At 35.1% G+C, this 15461-nt stretch overlaps 1 protein-coding gene across 1 annotated transcript in view; it reads left to right on the plus strand.

Moving 5' to 3' along the window:
• The first annotated feature begins 640 nt into the window (after nucleotides 1-640).
• ANO3 (anoctamin 3) overlaps nucleotides 641-15461 on the plus strand; it is a 424570-nt gene continuing 409749 nt past the window's right edge. The window contains exon 1 of the mRNA XM_045484806.1: nucleotides 641-1170. Within this exon, the coding sequence (XP_045340762.1) occupies nucleotides 1017-1170 (154 nt within the window). The 5' untranslated portion in view covers nucleotides 641-1016. The remainder of the gene's footprint in view (nucleotides 1171-15461) is intronic.

The raw sequence follows: 15461 nt of genomic DNA on the forward strand, positions 1-15461 counted from the left end.
GGCTGTGCCAATTTACATTCCCACCAACAGTGTGTAAGTGTCCCTTTTTTTCCACATCTCTGCCGATCCTTGTTATTTCTTGTCTTTTTGATGATAGCCATTCTAACCGGTATGAGGTGATCTTTCATTTGGTTTTGATTTGCATTTCCATGATGATCAGTCCTTTTCATGTACCTAATGGACATTTGTATGTCTTATTTGGAAAATGAAAAGGTTGCTTGCCCATTTAAAATAATTGAATTATTATTATTATTATTATTATTATTATTATTATTGGTACTGAGTTGTATGAGTCCCTTATAATTTTTGAATATTTGGATATCAGATAATTTATTTGCAAACATTTTCTTCCATTCTATAGGTTCTCTTTTCATTTTCTTGATTGTTTCTTTGCTGTGCAGAAGCTTTTTAGTTTAATTTACCTGTTAATCTCCACAATCATAGTCATCTTTCAACAAGCATCGGAACTGTAGTCTCACAACCCTGACCCTGGAAATATCACTTAGGATTAATTTCCTTCCAAATTAAAACATTCCTCTGATGAACTGCCCAGTGGAAAAAAAGTTTCATTCTCTTACACTCCTTAACCCCACCCAGCTGATCTTTTGTATACAGAAATGTGAGTGAGAACTTCCAATACGTTACTGAAAGCATCTCTCTGCAGCCTTGCCTATGTCTTCACTTAGCCCATCTTAGTTTTCCCTGAAGCCTCTCTGAGATGGAATTAGTGCTGCTATCATTTTAAGGCAGCAAGACATCTTCCAGAAGAACAACTCTAAATTCCATCCATCCTATTGAAGTCAATTGCCTAGCAAAGGCATGAATACAGAAAACTTAGAGACTCAGCTCTGCATGTTTTATCTCTTTTGGATTTCCAAGTGAGAATGAATAATCACCGGAAAGTCTGGAGTTACTACTGATTATAATACAGTGATTTTTTTTTTTCTGTCTCCTATGATCTTTAAAACTTCAGTTAGTGTGAACTTTGACTTACATAGCTCTTTAAGAATTTTGCAATGTCAACTGTGAAGTTTGAACTGGATTATCTTTCTCCTGAAGGCTTCAGACATGAGCATGCTTCCAACCCAGAATTTACTTTAACCTGTTTGACTGAACTCTCTGAGGATTCTAGTCAATTCGAACTTCAACACTCCAATTCTGTCCCCACTGGTAAGCTAAACTTTAGATTTTTTTGAGTATCTTATATTACATCTGTATTTTTTTAATGTCAGATATGTAACAAATAAATCTTGATGGTGCCTATTTTGTGGTGGTAAAACTGATCCCAATTTTAGTTTCTTCAGTTGTTTTTCCTCAAAATACATAAATAGTTTTCTACAAAAAGAACAGAAGGTTATCCCACTAGAGTAAAATGTCAGGAAACAAGTTTATTACGGACACAGGAAAATGTTAATAGTGAAGTAGATTTTATTTTTTTGAATGTTCAAGCCTATCTTAGTTTTCTTTGGGATGATTGATGAAATCAGGGATTGTATCTGTAAACTGCAGAAAAAAAGTCCTGCCATCTTTCATTCATCTCTTTTATTTCTTTTTCCTTTTATATAATTATATGAAGGACAATATGTGCTCTTTACCTTCTCATTAAGAGTAAGAGAACATTCCTTTTACTTACGTTATTTTGTGACCTGATTTCGATTCTATAGGAGCTGACAATGTTGATAGAATTCAATGTAAAAAATTTCTTTTTTGTTATCTATGGGTGGATAACTTATCCAGCATCCAACAGTTTTCATTTTTTTTTTTTTTGCACTGCAGTTTTCAGGAAATAGTACTATACACTAATATTCTGCATACATTAAAAAATTCTGTGGGTTTGGTTTACAGTGAACAGCTATGAGATGTCAATAATTAATTAAGTGTTCTTTGTAGAAAAGAATCATATAATAAATAAATATTTTAAATGTTCTTCTAAAGGAAATTCCCTTTTGAGTTAGTTGTTTATCTCTCCTCACAAAAAAGACAGTGTAATGACAAAAGTAAAAGTTAAACAAAGTTTTCATAGTTCTGGATGTTATAGGACGTTAATCTTTGTCCAAAGGCTGAGTGGGGGGATCCTTGTAGAAATAACAAATTCCATTTTGCAACCAGAGGATTCTTCTAAGAAAATGTGGCATATTTATTTATTTGAGATGTTTGAAAAGAAGTTTTATGTGACTCCCAACCAGTTGCTGATTTGTTGTTCACGAATTCTTTTGTGTTATACGACTTGTTTTATAGTATAAGCTGTTCTATAATCAGGAGATATAATAATTTTTTAAATTTTTCTTTCATCCATAGTATTATTTCTCTTTCTTAGATTGAAAGTCCTACTTGTATTGAACCTACAATTTCATAAATAGAAAAAATCAGTTTTTTCCCAATGAACATAACTTTTTGTACAGTGGACTTAGGAAAAAGAAGTTCATAAGTAAAGTACTTACCAGTTTAATCATGGTTTAAATACCCATCGTATTTTCACCATTTTTTTGTCTTCTAGTCATCTTTGTTGTAGTTGGCACATCTGTTCAATAGATTCAACTGTTGTCTTTATGCAGCTGACAAACGCAGCTGTAGCCTAGGTATAAACTCCTCCCCAGGACCTGGAAGACACTTTCACCTCAATTTCCTTGGCAGTGCCTCAAATTCAACACAAAGAAGCTAAACTCCCTTAAAAATGCCTCATCATTCTTACATTCTTATTTTTGTCAATAACCCCTAAGTCAGCTGAAACATTCCTTAGCGTTGCAATATAAAGTAAGCACTTGTTTCTATGCGTGTTAGTTTAATACTTGTCTTCTTTACCTCTTTGTCTACCACTATGGCACCAGTACTCAACAGGGTGCCTGGCTTCCTTATATCTTGACTCACTGGTTGCCTGGCCGAGGGACTGAAAGATTGGCCCTCTTGATTGCCCAAGTGCATACACCTTATAGTCTTTTAACTGATCTCACCTTCAAACAAGACTTTCCAAAACAAGTCTCTTGCCCATTGAAAGCCACACAGTCCTCCCTAAGCACAAATCTGACCTATTCCCACTTGTGTTTGGGATTTCTGTAAGTCAGTGTAACCTGTGTTATAAACCTGGTGCTCTAGAATCTAAATCTTTTTTTTTTTTCCAACTTTGTCAGCTTCATGTAACTACCTACATCCTACAAGAATGATTTACACTTTCCAATTACTGTTCATGTTTTTCTTCCAAAATAATTTCCAATAATTATTTCTCCTTCCTCTATTTATTAAGATCTCACTGAGAAAAAAAAAAATCATCTTCCCAAATGCTTATGGTTAACTTTTTATATAAAGGGATATTTTCTGTCAATTTCTTTTAAAAGTTTGTTTTATATATGAAAATGTTCACATTCTATTTTTATTGTTGTTGTAAATACACGTGTCCATGGCTTCTCTTATATTAGATTATGTTTCTTAAAGGTAATTCCCTTTTCACAATTGTTTGTGCTTATGCATAATGCACATGTCACAAATATGATGAACTAAATGACCAAATAGTAAAGTGTAGTTTATCTTTTAATGTATTTTCTGTCATAGGGAGTACTTGTTTAAGTCAAGTTATACATGGATTTTGTCTGCCAACATCCTGGGTGGAAATTACCACACAATTTTTGCTTGATGAAACCATTGCACAGAATAGTATCAATGTGGAATTTGTCCTTCACTTAAAGCGTTTATGGAGCATTGAGTCAAGTTGTATTCATTCATTTAAAATATACTAATTGAATATTCATGACTGAGAGTTAATGCTTGAGGTGTCTACATGAAAATGAGATAACAGTGGAAGTAGGAAAGAATTCTGTCTTTTTATCTCAGTGGACTGACAGTATGTTTTCAACATACATAAGCATGTATAAAGCTATCATGGGAAAATAAAATATAACAGGTGAATGTTAATCCATAGAAAGTTGAGCATTTATGTGTAAAGAGAAATATGTTCCATTGTCAATAAAAACAGTATTTATACCTTTCACTTATATGATTACTTAAAGATAATACCTACAAAATCTGAATTGTTCTTGTAAGACATTCATGAGTTAGAGTTCATTTATCTTGACCTTTATTAAATGGGAGAATCCAAAGCCCAGAAAAGTAATGTAACTGGACCTAAGCCATTCACATATGTAGTGTGTGTTGTGTGTGTGTGTGTGTGTGTGTGTGTGTGTGTGTGTGTGAATGGGTGGTGGCAGAGGCAGACGGAAGTTGAGGAGCTCTTAATCTGTTTTCTGCCTGTAAGAGTTTAGTGTTCTTTCTTTTTGCTCAACACTGCATGGAAATTATGATTAAAAACAGTCCCATGAAAGAAAAATTCTTCTTTATGTTTCAGAAATGAATTTCATCAGTAATCAGTAATGAAGATACAAATGTCATCCCTGGATTCTGGAATGTGTTTTAAGGCTATGAACATTTCATCATTATGATCATTATCATCAGATGTATATATACATACTTATGTATATATATAAAATGTTACTTTATCATACTGGACGTTATATGACTACCAATTGGACATACCTGTTTTAATTTTTTTTTATCCTTGTAAAACAGGTATGTCCCGGGGCGCCTGGGTGGCGCAGTCGGTTAAGCATCCGACTTCAGCCAGGTCACGATCTCGCAGTCCGTGAGTTCGAGCCCCGCGTCAGGCTCTGGGCTGATGGCTCAGAGCCTGGAGCCTGTTTCCGATTCTGTGTCTCCCTCTCTCTCTGCCCCTCCCCCGTTCATGCTCTGTCTCTCTCTGTCCCAAAAAAAATAAATAAACGTTGAAAAAAAAAACAAAAAAAAAAAACAAAAAAAAAAAACAGGTATGTCCCACTGGTAGTCATATAACGTCCAGTATGATAAAGTAACATTTTAACCAATATGTGATCCTGAATTCACTTAGCCATTAATTCACTGTTAAAAATTTCTGATGGTCAGAAATCTTTCAGCCATAGTGGATATTCTAATTTTTTTCTATAGTTTCATAACACAGTCTAACATATTTGAGAATGTATGTGATTCAACTTTTAAAAAGTTTGCTGTGGCGCCTGTGTGGCTCAGTTGGTTAAGTGTCTGACTTCAGCTCAGATCATGATTTTGTGGTTCATGAGTTCGACCCCCGCATTGGACTCTGTGCTGACAACTCAGACCTGGAGGCTGCTTCAGATTCTGTCTCTGTCTCTCTCTGCCCCCGCCCCCCAGCCCCAACTCACATACTGCCTCTCTCTCAAATGTAAATAAACATTACAAAGCAATTTAAAAAAATAAAAAGTTTGATAATTTCATTTAATCTAGAATTTTGTATGTTTATTAGATTCTAAAACCCTCTTACATAGAACATTTCCTAACATCCTGTGAGACCTGCTTTGGCTATTTGGTATTAAAGAAATGAATTCCGTAACGCTAGTGAAGGAATTGGAGAACGCTAAAAATTTAGTCGAGATGAGGTCCCGCTCAGTCACAAACAAGGAGTGCCACTTCGGGTAAGGTTTTAACATCCTTCCTGGATGATTTTTCTAATCTGGACAATGTCTAGAATACATTAGTTGATTTTAAAGGCCACTGATGACTAAAAAAAAGGTTAATGAAGATAATTAGATTTAGAGCATTTCCAATGAACGTCATTAAGCTAAAGACAAGAATATAAAGAGTAAAGACAAAGCCTCTGTTTACATATAATTTAAAACAATGATAATTAAAGTCAACATATGCAAAGAATTTCTAATATATGGAGTTCTTTTACATTGACTTTTTATGACCATTATGTAGATCAAATCATTTTTTACTCCCATTTTTATAAATGAAGAAACTGCACATCAGTGATATTTTACAGTAAAATTTCAGTAAGTGATAAACCAAGAACTTGGACCCAGACTTTGTCCAATTCCAAATATTACTGCCACTACATGAATACAAGCCCGAGTACCAGTATCACTCCTTACCCTGCTACTATGACAATAATGAAGATAACAAAAACAGCATTTACCATTTTACTGACAATACCAAATACTTGAATCCTAAACTCATTTTACTCTTCTAATAATATTTTGAAGCATGAAGAAGTCAAATGTTATTATAATTGTCCATCGTATTTCAAGTATAGATTTATACATCACTAATTTACACACTAACTTGGTATTTTCAATTTAGAATGGTTGAGTTGAAATCTTTGTAAGAAAAGACATTTCAATAACTTACAAACCAGGTAAGACTACTTAGTCTATAGAAAAGTAAGTGTTAACATGCTGATTTTAAATAATGACTATATTAATTTTGAATGAGTCCTATATAGTTGGTGAGTCATTTTCAGAATGGTTTCATAGTATTAATCATCTTTTCCTATCTATATTAGAAAACATATTGAAATCAAATAGTTCCTAAAAAACTAACCCTAACTTTTGAGCAATTGTCATTAAATACTAGAAATTGACCCATGTTTGCTATATTTAAAACCTGCTTTTAAATCATTTCCATAAAAATTTCCTTCTATAAATTCTTATCTTAAAAACAATTCCAGGGGCACCTGAGTGGCTCAGTCGACTAAGCTTCTGACTCTTGATTTCCATTCAGGTGATGAACTGAATCCTGAAATCGAGCCCTGCATCAAGTCTGTGCCCTGAGCATGGAGCCTATCTGAGTTTATCTCTCTCCCTCTTTCTCTGCCCCTCCATGCTTGCATGCTCCCTCTCTCTCAAAATAAATAAACATTAAAAAATTTCCAAATCTTAGCAAAGTGCTGGTGTATTATAGATTGAAAACATTTTGAGCCAAATAAGAAACCTCTCTGTTGTCCTTTATTTATAGCTGAAGATCAACTTGAAATGATCTACCCAGAGTCACACAGTAACTAGTAACCCAAAATTAAGATAAGAAGCTGGTTTTCATGATGTTTTGTTCATTATATTTGATACTAAAATAAATATCTTTCCTCAAAGATTTCTTGGTATCGTATCTTCCTGATAACAGATGAAAATACTACTTGGCCAAGGTATAACAGTCGTGACAATGAACTGTTGTGCTATACTAAAAATAACAATTTGGGGGTGCCTGGGTGGCTCAGTTGGTTAAGTGTCCAACTTTGGCTCAGGTCATGGTCTCATGGTTTGTGGGTTCGAGCCCCATGTTGGGCTCATAAAGCCTGGAGCCTGCTTCGGATTCTGTGTCTCCCTCTCTCCCTGCCCCTCCCCTGCTCATGCTCTGTCTGTCTCGGTCTCTCAAAAATAAATAAACATTTTTTTTAAAAAATAGCAATTTTTAAGGTCTCATATGATCTCAAATACTATATTTTCCAAAAAGTGTTACACTATCCAGAGTAGCCAGAGGAGTCAACATAAACATTTGTAAACATTACATATCCCCATCAATCCACATGATCACACACATAGAGTCAGTCATTGCATTCCTTTGAGCATTTAACTATATTTATCTTCCTGGATATGTCTTGGAACCTAGAATCGACCAACCACTCTGCTGAAATTCTAGCTGTACTAAGGTTAGCATAAAAATTAAAAAAAAGTCATCATCATGGGTGATTTGGGCTTTATGAAGTGGGCTTTGTGAAAGTTATTTCTTTGTCTCAGGAAAGAAGAACATTACTTCTAAACATATGTAAGCAAATCCAAAGAATAGATTGTATTCTATGATCTTGGGAGAGAGGATGAGCATCTAGCTAATTGTAGCTAATTGAAGACCATCTCTGACCACAAAATAAAAGACCATTATGTAAAAGGATTTTTGTTCAGTTAGAAGGAATTAGAGGTCCTAACTTCTTGAGATGCTTAGAACTATGACCAGTTGCCACATGATTAATGATAGTTATTATGCTACCATCATATTTATATTTATTAGATGTCTACTTTGTACTCAGCTCTCTGCCAGCTGTGAGAAATGTGAAGTATTTGGAAGTTCCAATGCATGCTCTAAATGCTCTAAGGCTAGTCATGAAAAAAACCCATCTGTGTGATTGAAATAGGTGACTATCTCATCCTGTCCATTTCATTCAGGACAGGAACATATCAGCTGGAGAATAGTGCTTTAGCAGGTTGGTTCCCAAAGTCCAGACATAGCCTATGGAACATTTGCATTAGAATCCCAGGATACTTGCACATTTGAGGATTTTAGGGTTCCCTCCAAGACTCTTTATATGTAAATTCTATGCATAAAATCCAGGAACCTAGATTTTAGAAATTCTTCATATTATATACATACACACTAAAGTTTGAAAATCAGTGCTTTTGTCAAGGGTCATGATTGGTTGATCAGCAAGGGCTTCCTACAATTATCTACATTATGGCACTTTTTCCAGATAATTTATGATCATAGCAATCTATAAATAACTATAGCTTTTTTTTGTCACCATGCTTTTATAGTAAGAGTGTTAATCCATTGATATACTTGACAGAGTGTTTTCCTATTTTTTTTACATTTACATATTACCCTCAGATGAATTCAGATCAAAATTTTCCAAAAGCCCTACCTCTCATCCCTTACATAAAACATTAATTTTCCCTGTGTCAGATGCCTCAGTATCCATTTCTGTGGCATTGATATCAATGTTAAATGTTTATTTTCTTCATTTAATCTTTCATTTGTTTTGCTGTTTGATATTGAGTATAGCTTTCGGCTTTCAGTGCAGTTTTATCAAATCGAGAATAAACTCCCACAGGATAAAAGATATTTTCTACTTCTCTTCTGTTCCCTAAAGAGAGACCAGCAGAGAGCTCCATAAACACAGGAGCAGAATTGCTTGTTTCTAATATGACTTTACCAAGATGGACCAATTGATAGAAACCTGCACTTCCTTTGTGGAATTTTTTAATATAACTCTGATCTCTTTAATGGCTCTGCCTAGGGGCCTTCAACTCATTCCGTCTTAAGAAGAGCAATCTAGGTTCATATAATATGCATACTTTGGCTGCTGTGGTAAAATGAAAAGTTAATGCTAATGTGATGTTGTAAAATGAAATAACCCCAACAACCATCATTTCGTTAAATGCCTGCTGAAAATATTCTACTAGGAATGGAGTACATCTATTATAATTCAAAATGATAAATTTAAAAGTGGCTTTTCTGATAACATACAAGGTGCCATAATGGAAGTATTGATAAGAGGCCATTGCCTACTGCATAACCCCTGGTGGAGTTCACTAAGCTAGACAGAGATAGAGATAGATACAAATATATACATATCTCTTCTCAAAAGTCTCCTGGTATTATGTCTTCCTGTAAGCAGATGAAAAAATTTTACTGTGGTTTTTGGAATAGGCCTCAGTACCTCGGTTTATATAACACTTCATACAGAAAATCAAAGATTGTAGTGAAATGTTTATGATGAGATTTGCAGGTTGGCATGGTGAAATACAGCCAATCTTTATTCATAAAGCTCTTTCTGGCAAGTGGTTGACAAAGGGTTCCCTATAAAGTAGTGGGTGGCTTCTCATCTTAAAGTATAAAATCAGGTATGCTACTGATATTTTATAACCAATTATAGAAAATGTACTTTACTTAACTTGCAAGTATTATTCTCTTTAAAGTACCATAGATTCTAGAGTCTACAAATCATTACATCAGCTTGATAAAGTTTTAGACTAAGTTTTCAGGAAAAAAAAAATCATAGAACATTCTGATTATCAGGCATGAAATGAGAGAAATAGCTGCAACTGACTTGAGTCCTGTTGCTCCTGCTGAGATTATAAAGCTTTCACCTCTGCTCTGACCCCGGAGTAGACTGAAAATTGCTGAGTAAACAGGAAAGAGACACAGTGATACCCCTCTATCCCAATCCTATGCCCTGATTGGTTTCTTCTTGAGTCACTGCTGAACTTCCACTCTGGAGTGTGATGAATGCCACAGGAGATACATTGGCAAAAGAATAGGCAATGGGCAGATCCAAAACAAGAAAGCCACTCTGGACTTGTGTCCTCGTTTGAAAAACAAGGGACTTGGAGAGTACCTTCTCTGAACCTCTTTTAAAGATTCTCTGATTTAATTTTATAAGCATTTGATTTAAGGGAAAAAAAATAAGGTTCTATCAGGAGGGTCCAACAAGTTCCGCAAGTCACCATAAATTCTGATTGTTTTACTGCTTAATATAAATTTGCACACTGGGGAAATTCGTCATTGGCTTCCTATCTCCAGCATCCTGTGGCTGTGTGTGGTGTCACCCATTACTGTTGGGCTTTCTCAAAGCTCACTGTGCTGCATGACATAGGGATACTTTTCATGTCTTCCAAAATGTTGGAAAAACCATTGCTTGTCCCTTGAGTCAGCTGTGGTAGATCCTATTATTGAAAGTGGTGTTTTGCCTATTTTTAGATGACCAATGAACCACCTACATTTCCCATGTTTGTATCTTACTTTCACATTCTCAAGTTTCAGCTTTCATTTTGCCCATCCTTTGCTTTTCCCTGGTCTATAATTTGAGTTCTCAAAAGCTAAATATACTTGTTTATGTTCTCCAAAAATTCTATACAGAAAGTTCTGGTTCTAATTTATGAGTAGAATATATATAGACTACAAATATAATCTTATATTTAATATTCTCACATTTGACTTGTTATAAGTTACTTCAAAACCCTGGGTATTTATTTTTATAATTTTTTGAGCTACACATTTTAACTGAACACTGACTGGTTGGTATAGAAGGAGTTGTCTACCTAAGAATAGACCCTGTAAAATAATCCAGTATCGTCACATAAATTAAAATTGTTATTCTACATAAACAACAATAGAGAGGTAATTGCTTAGACCCTAGTCAAGCTAGAGTTCAGAGGTTGTTCTTATACTTAAGAGTTGTGTGATTTGTGTTGTTCTGATTTCTTTGACTCAGAAAACAGTGAATCTCTCTATGTTTCTATTTCCTTACATATAATAAGGGTGTACAAATCTCCACCTCACAAAGTAGTTAAGAATGTTAAATTAAATAGCAACAACAGTAAAATATTTAGCCTGTAACTAATAAGTATCTAGGAAATGCTGTTATTCTGAGTATATTATGTACAGTAGATTATATATTAGAATGGTATTCTAGAATGTGGTATTTGACCATATTCTGTGAGTTATAGTCCATCTAAGGCAAATTGCAGAATCTATGTAGGGCAAACTGAACTGCTCAAATTCAAGTATAGTTGTCCACAGGAACATATGACTATGCAGAAAATAAATGTTACAAACTTCAGGAGCATTTATTTTATTCGATAAGTTATCCCATTAACGTTTAATATTTTAAAAAGGAGGGTTTGGTAGGAAGTAGAATAAATGCCTAGATTAGTTTTTATAATAAAATGCCAGACTTCAAAGAAAATTCTTGTTAACCTGGAGATATCTGTGGGCTTTCACTTTTCTCTAACAAGAGAGACATTTCTGGAGGAAAGTTTCTGAGGCCCTGGAAAAAACAAAAACAAAAACAGGTGTTGGTTTCATGAGAACCATGGTTTCATTTGGCTTCTGGTTAGTGATTTCCCATGATGCCAGTGGGTGCTCATGGCATTTGATGAGCAATAATTTGTCCTCGATCCAGTGAGTTAGTTTAGTACTGACATCACAAAACAGTGTTCTCTTCTCAGGGTGCAATTGGGAATTTTACTTTACTTCATTGAGTTTTGGGAAAGGGAGATTTTATGTGCTGGAAATTAAACTTCTGTATTTTGTTCCCACTCTAGATAAAAGTAGGCAGAAGAATGTCTTCCCTGTGTTCATCTTTAAGAGATTATCTAGTCTTTTCAAAGTGAGATGCCTTATCTGAACATTGGATAGTGCATTAAACAAGGAGGCAGAGATATGGGAGACAATCATGCATTATCTAGATTAACTTGACTTAACTTGTAGATAGGAAGAGCTAGATTCACAAGCTTCTCTTATATGAGAAAATGAGAGCAAGGCTAAGAAAGTATGATGAATAGGTTGGCTAAGATTACACAGATAATTAGATAAAGAGGTCAGTCTGTAATTTTCTGTATCCTGTATTGTCAGGCCTTCAAGTGTCTTCTAACTCCCAGGGGTTATCATGTAAGAGATGGCATGGGCTTTGCCATAGGACAGCTCTGGCTATGACTCAAACACATAGACTTTAGAACTTGTGAAAGTTACTTAATATTTCTTTGCCTATTCTTAATGGGATATTCACTTTACAGAATTGACTATGGGATTGAGACAATGTATGAAAAAAAAAAAATGCCTCGTACAGGGACAGGGCTTAGAATACATATTTAATGCATATGAGATATTTCCCCATTTCCCGTTTCCAGTGTTTTGCCTATCTGTATTACCCCCTTGTGTCTTCTCAACTCAAAAATTGAAGTGTTCTACAAATACGCATATCACTATGAGTTTTCTAATGAATTCTTGCAAATGCGCAATTTTTAGGTAAGACTTTCCTGAGAGTGACTTATGATTAATTTCAAGAAGATAAAGACCTGGGAGTATTGGTCTAAACATCTCTGGTAATTTAAGAATCCTGATCTCATCATTTGTTGGTTTATTTTTCTTTATCATTGAAGAAATTATCATTTCCTTCTATCTGTTTTCTTCAGAGATCTTATCTGATGCCACAGTAGTTAAACACTATCCAGTGTTTCATAGGTCTTCTTTTCCACTGAATATTTGGCTCTCGCCAGCCATATTTCAGAATTTAGGCTCTATTTCCAAGGTAACAATGTAGAAAAGTCTCAAAGCAAAAGCATTTAAAGAAATGGTCAGTTCTATAGCAGTCAAGAGCATGGAGTTTGGCAATCACTTGACTGACACATATAAATGCTACATATTTCATAATTTCTGGTGACCACACAATAACCACAGAGAGCTTGGTCAGTTTTTCCATCTTATTTTGCCTTGGAAGCCAAATGAAACTGTTCTCAACAGTTTATCTCATATCCTTATTATAGTCATCCTTTAAATGATGAGCTGTTATAAAGTTCTATTAGCTCAATAGAATACATATGCAGACTCTTTTAAATTTGAATTGAAAGGGGCATTTCATTGCCGACAAATGATGAAGAGAATAAATGGAATTAATGGAAGTTCAAATGTATACATTGTTTATTACCTATGGATCAACAATATAATGTAAGACCTACTAAAATGCAAGACACTGTACAAGGTTAGAAATTAATTAAAAAGAGACTAAAACATGGTGTCTGCTCCTAGTGTTAGAGAAGACATTCACTAATTACATTAATACTTACTGAATAACCATATAAACAATGTACCAAGCACACATATATACAAAATACAATTTTTGTACCATGCATACATTGTACTTTGATACACAGCCATTAATATGTCTACATGTGTGGGAGTGGCTGGTATCAACCCTATTTTACCTGACATCCCAGACCCCAGTGGCATCTCTTGCCCCATTCTCATCCTTAAGTGTCCAGCAATAGTTAGGGTCATTCTTTCAGCCTTAGACTTATGTTCTCATCTACCATGAATGTGGTCACTATTAGTATCTTCAGTGATCGAAGAAGGAATAGGCAGCCATGGACAAAAGAAGAGCCTGCATGGAGAATTGTGCAATATAGTCCGTGTGTAAATATGTCCATGTCCATTTAATTTTAGTCTTTAATTTCTTGAAAGTTAAGCTAAGGAAGAGTCTTCTCCAGGGCTTATATTCTATGCTTCTATGTCATAATATTCTTTGTTAGTCTTCCCCTACTGTTTCTTTCTAATGCACACCCTCATGGGTCCTGACTTGGCCACCATTTTAATCCTCCTCCCCCACAAATATCACATTATGTTCTGCATCATTGGCCCCCATGTCATCTCACTCAACCCACCTCGTGGAGCTGCATAACTACAGCGTTTCTAATGCAGAGTACCTTCACCAGAATAGGGGAGGCATTGCAAATGATTGGGAATGAGCACTCCCTTCCACCTCCCAGGTCCAGTAGGGCAAGAGGTAGAAGCAATGTTTATTGTTTGTTTTTTTTTTTTCTTCTAGTGTAAGTGGCAGGTGTTAGAGAACAGAAAAAAATTTTGGATGGTTCTGGAAAGTCAAATTGGAATTTTAATAGCAGTCACATGATGAATTAATTAAATATTCCTAAGCTATCCTGGAAAACTATCACACTGTATTATACCATTTTTTAGGGTTAGGGTTTTCTGTCTTTCATGCAGTGAACTTTAGAATTTAACTCTCGGAGCACACAGAAGTTGCTTCTAAGTTGGAACTGATCACTCAGGGGGAAAAATGAGGTAACTATTCATTATAGTGTGTGCCAAAGGAAAAATCAATGATAAGGAATATGTGTTTTGAACTTTCAGAAAAATAGATCAATATGGCCCAAAGAGAATAGAAAAGGAAAGAAATTTTAAAAAGGGACAGACTGTTTAAAAGAAAGAAAGAGGGCATTCCTAGGAAATGAAATGACATAAATTGACCACAGAATATGTTATCATAAAATATCCATTTGTGTGTCTATGTATGCATATGTTTGTTAGTTTATATTTGGCCACCGTTGCATACATTCCTCTTTCTTCTAACATGAATGTTCAGGACTTTTCTTGAAGAATCAACCCCTTTCCTACTCTTTGATGAAATAGTTTGTACCCCTAATTTAAGCTGTATCTGAGGTTAGATTTCTTTCCAATTATTTCAGTTATTGGGCCAATGAATTCTCTATGGGATATTGCTAATTTCATTTGACTCTTCTATCAACTACAGTAGAAAGAGTTCTCAATAGTGATATGGTGATAAATTTCTAGTTTGGGAGAGGAAAGTGAGAAGGAAAGGTCTGCTTAGCTAGAGTGAAAGATTCATGATGTAGGATAGTGAAAGGTAAGTTCAGTATGAAAAGAATAGTAGACCTCAATTGCTAAATTAATAGTGTTGACCAGAACAGTTGACAGACACCTTACTATTTCTAGGAGACCCATTTTAGCTTTCCTCATTTTTTAAAGTCAAGGCCTTGGTAACATTAGGCTGGAGCCATAGCCAAACCATCATTCTTAACTCAAGAAAGTCTAACAAACTGTGGCCTTAACCTCTGTTCTCAAGGTTCCTGGCTCTATACCCTTTTGGAGCTAAAATAGATAAAAACTAAGACTCATATAGAAGTTTAATGTGTCCCCAAGGCAACACTGAGATTTTCTCTTCCTCCCACTAAGAAAAAAATTTATTTAATTTGTAGGGGGAGGAGGAGGAAGTGGCTAATCTTAGGCTGTTTACAGAAACTCCTCCAGGGGTCCCAGATTGGCCTAGCCTGTCTGATTTGTTCTATTTCAGGGTGGAATCCATGTGGGTCCTTCATGTTCCTGTTTTTCATTTCATGCAGGGATAGGACCTAGGCATAAATTTATACTTGTACAACCACTGAGAGATGTCACATTTAACCATCTGGTTAGAAACTGGGCTAAAGATTCTTCTAACCTCTGAGAAGCTGTGGCTGCAGAAGTTGTTGATTTTAGTGACTTACTCTGTCTCTATATATTCAGGTTACCATAGGGGGCAAATGTCAGTGGATTTTATCTTCCTT

This window comes from Leopardus geoffroyi, chromosome D1, assembly GCF_018350155.1.
Source record: "Leopardus geoffroyi isolate Oge1 chromosome D1, O.geoffroyi_Oge1_pat1.0, whole genome shotgun sequence".
In the NCBI taxonomy this organism is placed as follows: domain Eukaryota; kingdom Metazoa; phylum Chordata; class Mammalia; order Carnivora; family Felidae; genus Leopardus; species Leopardus geoffroyi.